The following is a 14,251-nucleotide window of genomic DNA, read 5'->3' as shown; positions in this document are numbered from 1 at the left end:
ATCCCAGACAAGAAATGCACATGGTCCTCGTTGCTTCTTCTTGTTGACTTCAACTTATGATGGCCCTCTGAACTGGACCAGGTCACCCAGTGTGTAACCCAGTGCACAGCCCAATGTGCGTGTGTGGCCATGCATGATGCAGAATGCACACCAACATGCAGTGTTGCTACATGACCAATGCTTGCTCCCACAATTTCCAACAGAAGTGCAGCCATACAGAGGCAGGATCCTCTGTAAGAAGGAGAAGAAGACGAAGCAGGCAGCTGAGGAAGAATGAGGAGGAACAGAGTGCCAGATAGCCAGCTTCTTTCCCAAGAGGATGAAGCACCTGCCTCAGACCCAGAAGAGCACGACGGATGATGAAGACGGTAATGAGGAAGATGAGGAGAAATGCAATGCTGAGCAAGGAACTGAAGGGCCCCAGACGAAAGCCCAGTTGGACTGGGAATCTGAAGGGAAAGCAGGCATCGGGGTGAAGGAGTGCAACGCTGGATTAAAGGGCTTGCCTTAGAAGACTAAGCAAGACATTAAAATTCATCAGTGTAACATTATAAAGGAAGGGATCTTAGAAGAAAAGCTGGGGAACAACAGCCACGTTAATGAAGAACTATAACACGACTGCAGCAAGGCACAGGAGGCAAATGGCACTAAAGCAAAACGGATTGGGAGTTTTAAAAAACAGACTTTCCCCAGATCCATGGATTGCGTGAGGAAGAGCGCAAGCGGCCAAATTAATCCGCCCGAATTCTACAGGAGAAAAAGCAAAGTGGAAAACATGAATGATAAATAGGGGAATAACAGGGCTCTGGTGATGAAGATTAATGGGAGGCAGATCGCATGCCCTCCCGCCCCAGAAAAATGGGATTCAAATAAACATTTTTTCCTAATTAAGGGAGATGAGAATTGGATTTACTGTCTAAATGCTGCATAAGACACACAAACAAATGTCACGGAGCGAAGCAGGGAGGCCACGAAAGAACAGCGCCAGACCTAAGGGTCTGAGGATGAATAAAAGATCGGGTTATTAATTTTTTAACTGAGGGGAAGAAAACACCCCTCTGAAACATTTGAACAAAAGAAAAGAGAAGGCTGCAAACAGAGCTTGCAGCCTGGCACACTCACCGCCATTGATCAGTGAAGCTGCGCACATCCCTCCTTGACCTGAAGCCTCTCCTGGCCATGCGTCTCTTTCAGGCCTGTGGGGATGTCGCTCCTTTCTCAGCGACGGGAGCTGCGCTTATCCACTCCAAAGGCGTGCGTGTGAAGTTGCCTATTGTTACCACACTTTCAATGACTCCATGGTTGTGTTAGAATCACAGAGCTGAAAGAGACCCCAAAGGTCACCCACTCCAACCTCATTCTGCCGTGCAGGAACTCACAATCCAAGCTCTCCCTGGTACAGATGGCCAACCAGCCTCTGCTTAAAAACAGCCCCCAAAGGAGGAGAACCCACATCCTCTGAGCCTTTCTGTTCCAGGAAAGGGACCCCCCCCCCCGCCAAGGACCATCCAATCCAACCCCATTCTTCTGCCATGCAGGAAGGCACCATCCAAGCCCTCCCTGTGACTCTGTTTAAAACCGGCCTTCAAAGAAGCAGACACCATCACCTTCCGGAGTAGCACTGGGCACCCACTAAGCCTGGGCCTGAGCCTAGAATCATAGAATCGTAGAGTTGGAAGAGACTGCAAGGGCCATCCAGTCCAACCTCAGTCTGCCGTGCAGGAACTCTCCATCAAAGCATCCCCAGCAGATGGCCATCCAGCCTCTGTTTAAAGACCTCCAAATAAGGAGACTCCACGACACTCCGAGGACGGAGTGTGTTCCACTGTCGAACAGCCCTTACTCTCAGGAAGTTCTTCCTAATGTTGAGCTGGAATCTTTTTTCCTGGAGCTTGCATCCATTGCTCCGAGTCCTAGTCTCTGGAGCAGCAGAAAACAAGCTTGCTCCCTCCTCAACATGACATCCCTTCAAATACTTAAACAGGGCTCTCATATCACCTCTTAACCTTCTCTTCTCCAGGCTAAATACCCAGCTCCCTAAGGTGTTCCTCATAGGGCTTCATGGTTTCCAGACCCTTCCCCATTCTAGTCACCCTCCTTTGGACACATGGCTCCAGTTTCTCAATGTCCTTTTTGAATTGTGGGGCCCAGAACTGGACACAGTATTCCAGCCTGAGCCTGGGCCAAGCCAGCGCCTCCGCATCCAGTCCTAAGGCCCAGGGCAGGAGAACACCCAAATTCCTTCATTTGTTGCTGCTGTTGTTGTTTGCATTTGAGCCGTTTCCAACGTATGGTGACCCTACCATTGGTAGACCCATTGGATCTAGGGCTTTCCGAGCAGCAGAGACCCCTCCTTTGGGTGGCGCATGCCTAGGTCACCAGGAAAGCCTCCTGTGGGTAGATGAGAGTCAGCAAGCAGAATGCAAACGTTTCTAAAAAGTGAAGCAATGGGCCATTTTGTCCGTGAAGAAACAAGGAATCAGCACTACAGACCCCAGTCTCCAAGATCTCCAAGACAGGGCTTTCTTCCAACGCAGAGACGCCTGCGGTCCCCAGCCTCTGTCAGAGGGTTTTCTTTGCCCAGCTAGTTGGCCATTATAAAGTGGAATAACTGTGGAATAAAGGAATCCCCGTCTTGCATGGGCTGCCCATCTGTGGCCCTCCAGTGACCAAAGCAGCGCCTGGGACGGGAGGAGAACAGAGAGGGCCCTGAGGCCCTTGGGACCCCCATAATGGCACCCCTCCTCCTCGCCCTGCTGGGCACATTTAAATGTGAGGAGGGGGACAAAAGGAGAAAGAGAGAGAAGGAGAGAAAGAGAGAGGGACTACTCCATTTGCATGCCTATGTGGTTACTGTTTCCAAGTCCCAGGACTTGGCGCTGATGAAAGACCGTTAATTCAATTTCAACAGAGAAATTGATTAATGGACTGGATTAAAATAAGTCCCCGGTGTCTTAGGTCTTTGCAAAGCATACCAATTCCATTTTATCTCGGAAGCGCCTCCTCCTTTCACGTTGTCGGGGGACAAAGATATTAAAAATAAAGAGACAAGGAGGCTGCTGTTTGGTCTGTCTGTCTGTCTGTCTGTCTGTCTGCCTGCCTTGCAGAGAAAAGAGAGAGAGAGAGAGAGAAATTAAACACACCTTCTTCTTTAATTAGCTTGATTTATATGCATTTATACTAACAGACTGGCCTGTTGGGAATACATTGATCTTGGATTTCTTCTCACTGCCTCCAGCTGATTTCAGAAATGAATATGTATTTGTAAAAAGCAAAACGTAAAGGAGAATGCAGAGCCCAGCCTCTTCTCTCAGACTATGTAGGTCAAAGCCTTCACCCCAACTCTGCCCATGCCCTCCCCAGAGATAGCCTGGCACTGGGCACTTACTCACTCCAGCCCAATGGGCAGCCCAATGCCCAGCTCCCCTGTTCCCTTCTGCAGAAGCTTCCATCTCTGTGGCAAATGGTCTACGCAGCAGTCAGGGGCCCTGCCTGCTTCTGTGTGTGTTGTGTCTTGTGTCTTTTCTCAGCTCCAGCATCTCCGAGGGCTGCGGCTGTGAAATCAATGCTCCTCAGCCGTGAGACTGGGGAGGGTCTTGGGGGTGTGCCTCTGTTGCCGAACCGTGGGTCGGAAGCGCAAGGGCACGCTTGCCTGGCACAGGCTGCCCAGAGGGCTGAGGAATGTCTTTCAGAGACAGTTTAATTAGCATGATTTATGTCACCTCCCATTGATTGGGTTGCCAACCCTTCAGAAATCTATCAGAGGGAGAATGGACGGCATCGACCACCACCGCCAACCAGCCGCTGGAAAGGGCTTCTTCTTCTTCACCTTGCTTTCCTTCATCACAGAGCCCCCCCATCATCACAGGGGCAGCCAGAGGAGCCAAAAAGGGCTGCTGGGCTGCTAGGGGCCAGACCTAGAGGAAAGACAGAAGAAGGTCTTGGGCTCTTTTCTGGAAAGAAGGCTGCCCCATGGGAAACAGGCCCCCCAAATTGTGGGCAACACTCCCCACGGCAAAGAGAGGAGGCAGGGCCACATCTGCCAGGAGGGGAACTGCTTGGGTGCAGATTCCCTATCTTCCCAGTCCATGGGTCAAACCCTAACCTGATCCAGGGCAATTCTGGCCAATCTGGGATGAGGTCCAAACTGGAGTTCTAGGAGAAAGGCCTAGATTGCTTGTGACCAATTTACCAACCTGGACAACAAAACATAGCCAGGAAGCAGCAAAGATTTGCAAAATAGCTCCATGGGAGCAAAATGTTAGTCAGGAGAGATGCCTCCCAATCCAGGGCAAGGCCCTCTGCAGACACTACGCTCACAGTGCCTCTGGGAAGGACTTACCTTCCTTCCTTCCTTTTTATTTAGGCATCATTAGGAACTTTTTGGAAAGGACTAAAATACCCTCAAGGCATCACCAGATCCCAACTATGGAAGCTAAGCAGGGTCAGCCCTGGTTAATACTTGGATGGGAGACCATCAAAAAGGTCAGGTACTGTCAAAACCACCTCTGAGGAAGCCATCAGTCAACTTGCAGACACATACAAGGCACGCAATCCGGTCTGCTCATGGAAGCTAAGCAAGGTCAGCCTTGGTTAGTGCTTGGATGGAGGCCAGTAATGATTACTATGTGCTGCAGGCTATACCTTTCAGAGGAAGGAACTGGCAAAACCTCCTTTGAGTACAGCTTGCCTAAGAGAACCCTGTGAAATTCATGGGGTCACCGTAAGGCAAGAGGTGACTTGAAGGCACAGTCACACAAACACCAGCCCATCTCCAGGAATTATCTCTCCACCAGACAAGCACAGACACACACACACCAAGAACGGAGCAGCCGCTCCTGGTGCTGACCTCCGAAATGGGCATGGGACCCCATCTGCCACGGAGAGAAGCAGCACGCTGGACAGCTCCCTGGAAGCATGGAATGAAGCTTGCTGTGGAGTCACCATCCCCATCGCCCCCATTCACATGAGAGTCCCTGCCGTCCCCGACCCTCACCCATCTGGAGAATAATCTGAACTGACCGGCTGCCTTCTTTACTAGAGGCCCAAAAGGGGCACTGCCAGGGTGGCAGCAGCGTCTCCCAGGGGCTTCTGAAGACCCCTCTGCCTCTCCACAAAGGCTTCATGCGCCTGTATGCCAGGTGCCCATTGCTCACTTAGGAGATTACCGCATATCGTTCTCAGAACGTTCTGCATGTAACGTGATGAGAACGTTCCTGGAACGGATATTACCGCATTGAGTAAACTGGAACGTGATCGAAACGTGATTGGAACGCATTTTACCGCACAGCACTTCCTTTTTCTTGAAACTGTTCTCAGAACGGTTTGCTGTATTACGTTTTGTGGGCTGTGTTCTGATGACGTCTCCACTCAGTGGTTGGACGGCTCGGGAGAGGCGCTGCTCCCAGGAAAGAGGAAAAAGGGAGGCTTGGGCCATGGAGCTCGCCTCTCCTGAGTCCCTCGGCTTACTGAAATCCCTCACCTCCCTTCCCCATAGGAATCCATCCAAAAACAGAGTTTAAAAGGAGCAGCGAGCCCTATGGGTCTTCATCTGGGGAGGCAGAGGTTGCTTGGCTATGGGGATGTCCTGCCATCTCTCTCTCTCCCCTCTTTCCCCATAGAAATCAATCCAAAAACGGAGTTTAAAATCTCTCCCGGATGCAGACCCAAAGGGGAAGGGAGGTGGGGGGTTTCAGTAAGCCTAGGGACTCTGGCCGCCCCCCCCCCAGCTTGTCTTCCCTCCGAAGGGAGTCCGAGGATTCTCTTGGGAGGGAAGGAAGGCAAGTCCCTATAAAACGTTGGGGCTTCATATGCTGGCATATGTTTGAAGAAAATAGGATAAAACCTATGTAACTTGATGGGCCAAGGGCAGAGTCCCCTCCTTGGCAGCCTGGGCTTTAAGGGAGCTCCACAGAGGTCCCTTCAAGCGGAGGGAAAGGGAGGGGACTGGACCAAGGGCAGAGCCCCGGCAGCCATTGCAGCTCTTTAAACCGGTTAGAAAAGAAGAGTCCTCTGCTGTCATCCCATTTCCCCTTTTTGGCAGCTTGACACCCTTTTGCTCCTGTGTGTGTGCATGTAATGTGTGCCTTCAGGTTGTGAGCTTCCCTCCCCGCTTTAACTCTTGTCTGGCTCTTTGCTATGGAATTCTGGGAGTTGTTTGCTTGCTTTTGTGTGGTGCTCCAAACAGAGGAGCTTTTGTGGGTTCCCTCCTGGAGGGAAGGAGGAGAAGGTCCTGGGCATCCCTGCCTCCTGCATTGTGACAGCACAGGAGCCCCACTGGACATGACACTAGAGGCCCCTCGCAGAAGCAGCCAGACCCTCTCCCTCTTGCTCTTTGCTCTGGTCTCTTCTTTCCCTCTCTCTTTCTCTCTCTTTCCCTGCTTTCCTCTTCTCTTCCTTGTCCCACCTTTCCTCCCTTTTTCCTTCCTTCCCTCCCTCCTTCTCCCCCCCTCTCTCTCTTTCTCTCTCTCACACACACACACACCTTCCCTCACTGCAGTCGCTCGCCTGCCTGCCTGCCTCCCTGTCTCCCTGCCTCCCTGCCTGTCATTCTTTCAGCCAATCAGGAGACGGAGGAATGAGAGAACGGATTTGAGAACGGATAAGAATACCGCGCACACTTCTGTTGGAACGTTCTCATCACGTTTCAGCTCTCTGGGAACACATTCAATCTGTACCCTCCTGGAACACATTTGGAACACATTTAAACGTTCTGAGAACCCGATTGGAACACATACGTGCGGTATACTCAAATGCGTTCCGTTCTCATCACGTGATGAGAACGTTCTCAGAACCCAGTGCGATAATCTTCATAGTCTGTGTGGATCCAGCTCAGCCCCTCTTCTGCTGCCCCAGAGGAGCCACCTGCATTGGCAGCCGCCTCCTCTGCCAGCCGCCAAACAGGCCAAGGACTCCGGTTGCCTTGCCATGCTGAGATGAGAATCTCTCTGATCTGGAGGGAGAAAAGATCAGAGGCATTCCCTGCCCACTCCCACTCCCACCTGATTTGGCTGCAAAAACAAAAAGAGAAGAATCCAGGAGCACATCATGCTGTTAAAAAATATAGAATTAAAGAAAAGAAGCCCTCCTCCTCCTCCTCCTCCTCGGGGTGAAAGGAAGCCAAGCACAAGGAGTGGGGCTGGGTGGCTGGAGGCCCCGATGTCGGTGTGGGGCTGGGAGAGAAGGAGCGCACCCTCCAGCCTGTCTCCCGTGTCAGTGGTTCAGGGAATCCAGCCCAGGTTCTTGCATGCTCCGTAGGGCTCTCCAAGTGCTGGACCTGTTTAGGAGAGACCCAAACCTGCCCCCCAAGACCCCTCCCCACATCTGAGCTCCCTTCCCACTCCCATTCTGCTGTGGGCATCATGGGCATCAAGCAAGTGGCTCCCGAGATCCCAAAGGCCTCCATCCTTCCCCTGGCCCCACATCTCCCCTCGCGGCCTTTCCTCAAAGAGAGGAAAGAAATGTGATGCCAGAGCAAGGCTTTTAGTGGCTCTGACGGCGTCACCCAGGACCTTATGATCCACATCAAGCGGCTGGGATTTATAGCCCCTCTTCTCAGGAGAGCTGCCGGCGATATATTTATGTGCTGATCTGTGCACGAGGCCTTTCAAGCTTTACCAGTTTTCTATTGGGCCTCCTATCAATGGAAAGTGTGTGCATGCGCATGAGAACTCACAAACATGCCAGACAGACAGAGATACTTGCATTGCAAAAACAGGGGAAAACCTTTTCAAGGGCTGAGAAATGCTTAATCCCTTTTGCTGCCCCTCTCTTCTATTATTAGCGTTAGCAGGGTCAGTGTTTGGTCAGAGGAGAGGAGCCGTCCATCGGAGGAGAAGCGCTGCGTCCATTTAGGGCTGGAACAGAGATGGATTGTATTTAACAACTGCAGTCCTGCATTTTGTTTAATATTTAATCACTTGGAGCACTTGCGTAACAATAGATGCTGCCGCTATCATTTTTCCAGAAAGAATGGAGAGTCCTCTGGCCCCTTAAGGACTAACAAATTTATTGTGGGGGAAACTTCCATCCATGAGCCTGGAGCTACTTTGCTGGATGTCTGGGGTGGGTTCCTCACGTGGCGGCGGCAAAAGGGGTGCAGGGACCCAGATGGGCTCTGGGTGCAGACAGGAGAGGAAAGCGGGGGATATTACGAAGCAAGGGTCTGCCCCACTCTTTCCAAAAAGTGTAGACATAGGGACCTCCAGCTGCTGCACCTTCTCCTCCAATGGAGCAACCAACCAGCGCTTGCTGCAGACCTAGCATGGCAGACCTCCAGGCCAAAGCCAGATAAGGACACACTCCTTGCATTTGTCTTCCATGAAGGAAGTGTGTACGGATGCCTTCAAGCGGCTTGTTGGCTTATGAAGACCCCATGAATCTAACAAGGTTTTCACAGGCTAGGAATCCTCAGAGGCGGTTTGGCCAGTGCCTTCCTCTGGAATAGAGCCTACAGCACTTGGTAATCCTTGGCGGTCTCCCATTCATGTCCTAACCAGGGCTGTCCCTGTTTAGCTTCCAAGACCAGACAGGACCGAGTGCCTTGGGGTTATTTAGTCCCTGGAGATTGGCTTACCTTCCCAGAAAAGGTAACTTGAAGCAGGACATTCCATGGGAGCAATTGGTGTGCCTCTTCCCTGGGGCATGAATGGAAGTGGAGGCATGATGGCTCTCTCCTTGTCTAACAACCAGAAAGGCAAGAAGGGCAGGGAGAGGATCGGTAAAAGTATCCAAAGCAGAGGAATTTAAGAGCCATCGCAAAGTCAAAGGGGCAGGAAGGGACAAAGCCAGGAGCAGCCAAGTGCATGGATCTTGTGCAACTAGCATGCTGCCGCTTGTACTCTTGCTGTTCTTTTCCCAGGTGCAAGGGGGGGGGGGGGGAAGCTGGGGGGCACAGTAACAACCCTCTTTCCCCAAACGCAAGGGCCCAACTAGGGAAGACCCATGGGATCCATGGAATCAGGGGGACGTGCCAGTGTGCCAGCTCTGGATCCTTTGGGTCTAGTCTACCTGAGGGGGGCTGACCCACAGGCTCCAGTCGGGGGGGGGGGGGGTCCAATGCCTTCTCCTGCCCCCAGGGGTCTGTGTGGGGCAAGTGGAGGGGGCAAACCTCTCTCTTTGCCCCAATTCAGCTCCTGAAGGGTAAAGGTAACTCTGCCCTGATCCACAGAGAGTGGGCAAAGTGGTAAATGATTTAATCCAGGGTTAGTTAAACGGTGGGGAGGAGATTGCTTTCTGTAATAGTGTGGCATAAAAGTTTAAGGGTTTTTACCCCCCAAAAAAGAAGCAATTTTTTTTATGATCCAGTTTTATGCCCTTCAAGCTCTTCTTATAAATCTGCAAAAAGAGAATTTATTGTCTCTCGGTAAATGTGTCACACATCCCCAGTCTCTCTGCTGGAGCCTTGGAGGGATGATGGGACATAAATCCCCCTGCCTTCTCCTCCCCTTCCTTCCTCTTGAGCCCATTCCCAGCCCCACGGAGGAAGCTGCCCCGGTGCTAGGACCCTCGGCTGGAAATGGGGCCTCTGTGGAAGAGCCAGGGTTGGGGGGCCATTCCTCCATCCCCCCACAATATTTTGGGAATCCTGCCACCCTCCAGACCCCATTGGACCAATAAGCCTGAAGGCATCCAGAGAAGGCAACCAAGATGGCCAAAGCCCTGGAAAGCAAACCTGATGAGGAACGAATGCGTGGCCTGGAAAGAGAAGACTGGCAGATCCATCTTTAAATATCTGAAGGGAGGGCAGGTAGAAGATGGAAGGAGCTTGCCCTCCTTGGAGGCCTTTACACAGAGGTTGGATGGGCATCTCTTGGGAATGCTTTCGATGGGGACCCCTTCCTGGCAGACATGGGACTGGATGGCCCTTGAGGGCTGGAGGCCATGGACTCCCATCAGCCCAAGAGGCGGCATTTGGGGGGAGTGCTGGGAGCTGCAGTTCAGCCGCATGATTCCCACTCGCTCCTCGTCTTCAGAGAGGCAGCCCCTTCCCCAGGACCAAGCCCAGGGCCTTTCCCTTCAGCAAGGCTAGCAAGGCTGTTTATGTTGTTTTTCCAGCTATTGACCCTGAAATTATCTGGTTATTTATGCCTCTCTTTCCTTGTTTGTTGGGAGAGTGTGCACCCGGCGTTATTTCAAGAGGCATTCAAGGAGGCTTGGCATAATAAAGCATCATTCAAAGAACCAAACCATATACCTCAGCCATGCATTAAAAAACAATTATGGTCAAACAGCATTAATAGTAAGCCAGAAACCCAAGAACAGCCATGGAAAACATCAATACAAATGGAAGAGTGTTATTCAGGCAGGGGACTTTTAAAAGCTACTGTTTTCTTTTCATAGACTTGTCAACAACACGGGTCTCCTGTAACTCAGGACAATAATTAAGGAAACCTGAGGACATTACGGGAACGTTCTTCAGCAATGTTTTATTTAGGGTGAGATTTGCAAAATGTAGGGTCCTCTTCAGGGAGGGGGAGCTGCGTGGAGAAGGTTGCTTCTTAGCAATTGTAATAAATGGATGCACAGAGACACCTTTCGCAGAATCGTAGAACTGGAGGAGACCTCAAGAGCCAGCCGTTCGAACCCCATTTCCATTTGGTTTGCCACTTCCAACCTCTGAGGCTGAGAGAGTGTGGCTTCCCCAAAATCGCCCAGAGGGAAGTCAAAGAAGAGTTGTTGTTGTTGTTTTGCAAATGAAGACCATCCAGGGCCAGGGGTTTCCCAGCAGACAATGGATCCGTAATTCAATTAAAGAGACACCCAGAGGGAGGCCTTGCCATTCAACACAGACCAAGACACAGATTGACAGGCAAATCACTTCTTTCCAACCAAAGGTCACTCGGGGTACAGATACCCCACGCTCTTCCATGCCAGCCTCTCTGAAGATGCCAGCCACAGATGCTGGAGAAATGTCAGAAATAACTTTTCTAGAACACGGCCACATAGCCCCCAAAACCCACAAAAAGCTATCAGCCAGTGGGCTTCCTGCGGCCAAAGAAGGACTGAAACCCTGGTCTCCTGAGTCCAGCGTTCAAATCACTGCACCAGGCGGGTCCCCTTAATCCCATCATTTGCCTCCTAAACAAACTTGGATCCTGCACCAGGTCCATCAGCCCCATTTGCCCCAAGGAGAACACAGAAGGGGCAAGGAGGGCAGGATGAAGACAGCCCCCGTGTCGCTTTCCGCTCCTTGTGAGCCCCCTTTTTGAGTCCCCATCTGGAGACCGGCAGGATGGGAGCAGGAGGACGAGAGCAAACAAACACAGCTTCATTTCTAAGCACTCTCCAAGCGGTTTACAAAGTGTAAGCTAATTGCCCCCAACAAACAATCTGGGTCCTGATTTTAGCCACCGACGGAGGAAGGGTGCAAGCCTGAGTTGAGCTGGAGCCCTTTTGCAGGGATTGAACCCATGCCCTCTCTTCTCCTCGTTCAAAGGCCCAAAAGCTGCAGAGGCGAGAGGAGCCCATGGCTGGCCAAGGAGACACAGGAGGGATCCTCCCTCTCCGGTCCATTCAGACAACGCGGTATTTCTGCCACGGTTTAACCTCTGCCCAGGAGATGCCCCTTCCAGCCCCGCCATGGAAGGGCGCTCTCATTAACGTCGCCTGACAGAAATGTGGCTGCTTAGATGCAGTGAATATTATTTGAGCATGTTAGGTAAATAATGGATGACTTGGAAACAAATCTCCATCCCAGGAATGAGCGTCTGTCACTGCGGAGGGAGCAGTACTTCTGTAATGTGGAGTAACACTCCCAGCTAAGCCTCCCTGGAAGCACCACCGCTAATGAAACCTTTCTTGAAAGGGGCCCTCGAGAGAGGACCCTTCCTTCAGGCACCTGGGCTCCTTTCCCTCCCTGCCCTCCAGCTCCATCTTCTTCCATCCTCCCAGACCTCCTTCACCTCCATTGGGCAGCAGCAGTTTTGCCCCATAGACTTCCCATCGTGCGTCTGGAGAGCCTCCATCCTGCCTTTTGCTTTGGAGAGATCCAGCAAGAAACAGAAGTTGCTCAAAAATCAGGAAAACTGAGGCAGGAGTTGGAGGAGAAAGGGCTCTCGGTTTTAAGGGGCCATACGTTCAGCAGTTTGCTTCAGAGGAAACACCACTGAACTCAATGGGTCTCCATTATCAGCAGCAGCATCCTGTTTAATAATCTCAAATTATTCCTCTCCAGCTCCTGAAAAACAGCCAGGATCACCTTGAAATGCCTTTGGGGTTCTGCAAGACGTTTGAGATTCCAGCAGATCAAACAATCCCTGAATCAAAACAACCCAACAGATCTGAAGCAGTGACTGGAGCTTGGAGTCAGCCTCTCCTGATGCGGTTCAAGAGTAACCTTTAGGGGATTGCATTAGGGCCACCTCTGGAATCGAGTTCTGGGGCAAGAGCTGCGAGGGCAAAGGAGGAGGCCTCTGCGGATGACTGATGGGAAACCAAGAAGGCGAGGCACCCGTGCCCTCCAAGACCTGGCAATAACCACAGCCAGGGCTTGGCGGAGAAGGAAGGCCACCTTGCCACCCTAATAATACAGATCCTGACCTATCGCAGTGGGAGACCTAAGACGGATGGGGCATAGCAGCCACCTTCCACGCATTTCTGTCCAGGGGTTTCCATGAGCCATGCGCTCTTCCGCAGCCACTGGCTGGACCTGCACTGAGGCCTCCCTTTATAGGGCTGGCCCAGGACTCCTCCCCCTGGACAGGCCCCGCCCCTTCCCACCAGCTGGAGAGCCTTAAAGGGACAGCGCCCTGGCCAGCTCATTGGGACTTCCTTGGCTCTCCAGGAACTCCCATTGGCATACTGGTTTGCAGGGTCATGGAGCTCCCAGAGATGGATAGCATGGACCACTACTGGGGGCAAGGGCAGGAAGAGCCCACCGGTGGGTCAGCAAGGGAATGTGGGGGCCACTTTTCCATCCCTGGGACTCAACATGGGCTGTATCCCCCTAAATGGAGCCAGCCAGGGGGGCACTTTGGACTTCTTTGAGGGGGCAGGACCATGAGATACACCTGGGGCATCATCACCACCACCACTGTTGTGCCAGAGAGCGGGGCATGTGTTTGTGCATCCCACGGTTGGCTTCTGTCCACCTTGGCATCACTGTGCCTGAGTCTGCCCCAAATGTGAGGAGTCTTCCTCTTCCCTTACTTTGGGAGGGGGTCCCCTGCCCACCTTTGCCTAAAAGGCCCCAGTGGGCTGCCAAAGAGGCGGCTGGTGCCCAGGGATCCCAAAGGGTGGGTGAGATGTAAAACACAACATTAGCACAAACCTGGCCAGGCACTCGTTCTCCCTCGATTACTGCCGAATTATAATTGCACCGCCCTTAATATCCCCACATCCAAGTTATTACAGCCGGCTTACTGCTTCCAGCCATGATCTGATATTAACTTTTAATCACTTTGCTTTTGTTCTGGGCAAAGAAGAAGGGATGGTGGCAGAGGCTCATGGGGAAAAGGGGCTCATAAATCTGCCAGCTCCACTTTGCCTCCGCTGCCATAAGCCTGCGATGCTCAGGTGGGCAACTGGACAAAGGGACAGACTCACAGCAGGTCTCCCTTCTCAGATGAAGAACAGAAAGACCAACGGGGCTCAGTTTATTCCTGTTTTCTTATTGTTGGCAAGAGGGGAGGGGGGTCTGATCATTTGACTCTGTTTGTAGAATTAGTTGTCCATTAATCAGAGCAGGGAGTGCTTTGGGCTAAGCAAAATTTAACTCTGCGCATAGCAATCCAGCAACATACTATCCAGCTTTCTCTTTCATTAGATGCAGGGACTTCTCAATGGCAGCCCCTAAATCTGGCTCTCCCTTCCCAGGAGGCCCAGAGTGGCTGTCCTTCTATCAACAGGCAAAGGCTCCTCCAAGGGGCTTTTTAGGACTGGAGGCTTCTGGAGGAAGGGCTTTCCGTGAGGATGCTGCATTGCTTTTACTGAACGCTTCCAGACTGCTGGGTGACCTCTCCCTCCGACTCATCCTCATCTTCCAAGGATTTCCTCATCCTCTTCTTTGTTCTGGGTTTTCTCATTCTGGGGTGGAGAGCGGCTTCTCCAGAGCAGAGCGGTGGCCACTGGGGGATCTCTTGTTGGTGGGGCAGAGAATCCAGTTCAGGCCTCAGAGGATCTCTCCAGAGTGATGAACTCTTTTCCTTAATAGGTCCAGCAATCTGGTGACATCTTGCAAAAAACCTGGAGTGGATTCACAATCCCACAGACTTGGGAGCCGTGAGTAGCTGCTAGAGCAGGCCAGTACCTC

The 14,251-nt window shown here is 52.0% G+C and overlaps 1 protein-coding gene across 1 annotated transcript in view; it reads right to left on the bottom strand.

Annotated features, from left to right (window-relative positions):
• Nucleotides 1–3,168: 3,168 nt before the first annotated feature.
• LOC149306616 (uncharacterized) overlaps nucleotides 3,169–14,251 on the bottom strand; it is a 30,169-nt gene continuing 19,086 nt past the window's right edge. The window contains exons 3-4 of the mRNA XM_089538676.1: nucleotides 8,576–8,680; nucleotides 3,169–3,917 (exon numbers count right to left, since the gene is read on the bottom strand). Of these exons, the coding sequence (XP_089394802.1) occupies nucleotides 3,714–3,917; nucleotides 8,576–8,680 (309 nt within the window). The 3' untranslated portion in view covers nucleotides 3,169–3,713. The remainder of the gene's footprint in view (nucleotides 3,918–8,575; nucleotides 8,681–14,251) is intronic.

This window comes from Sceloporus occidentalis, unplaced genomic scaffold (assembly GCF_023333645.1).
Source record: "Sceloporus occidentalis isolate IW3139 unplaced genomic scaffold, rSceOcc1.0.p SCAF_9, whole genome shotgun sequence".
Taxonomy (NCBI): Eukaryota; Metazoa; Chordata; class Lepidosauria; order Squamata; family Phrynosomatidae; genus Sceloporus; species Sceloporus occidentalis.
This window is presented reverse-complemented; position numbering and strand designations above follow the sequence as displayed.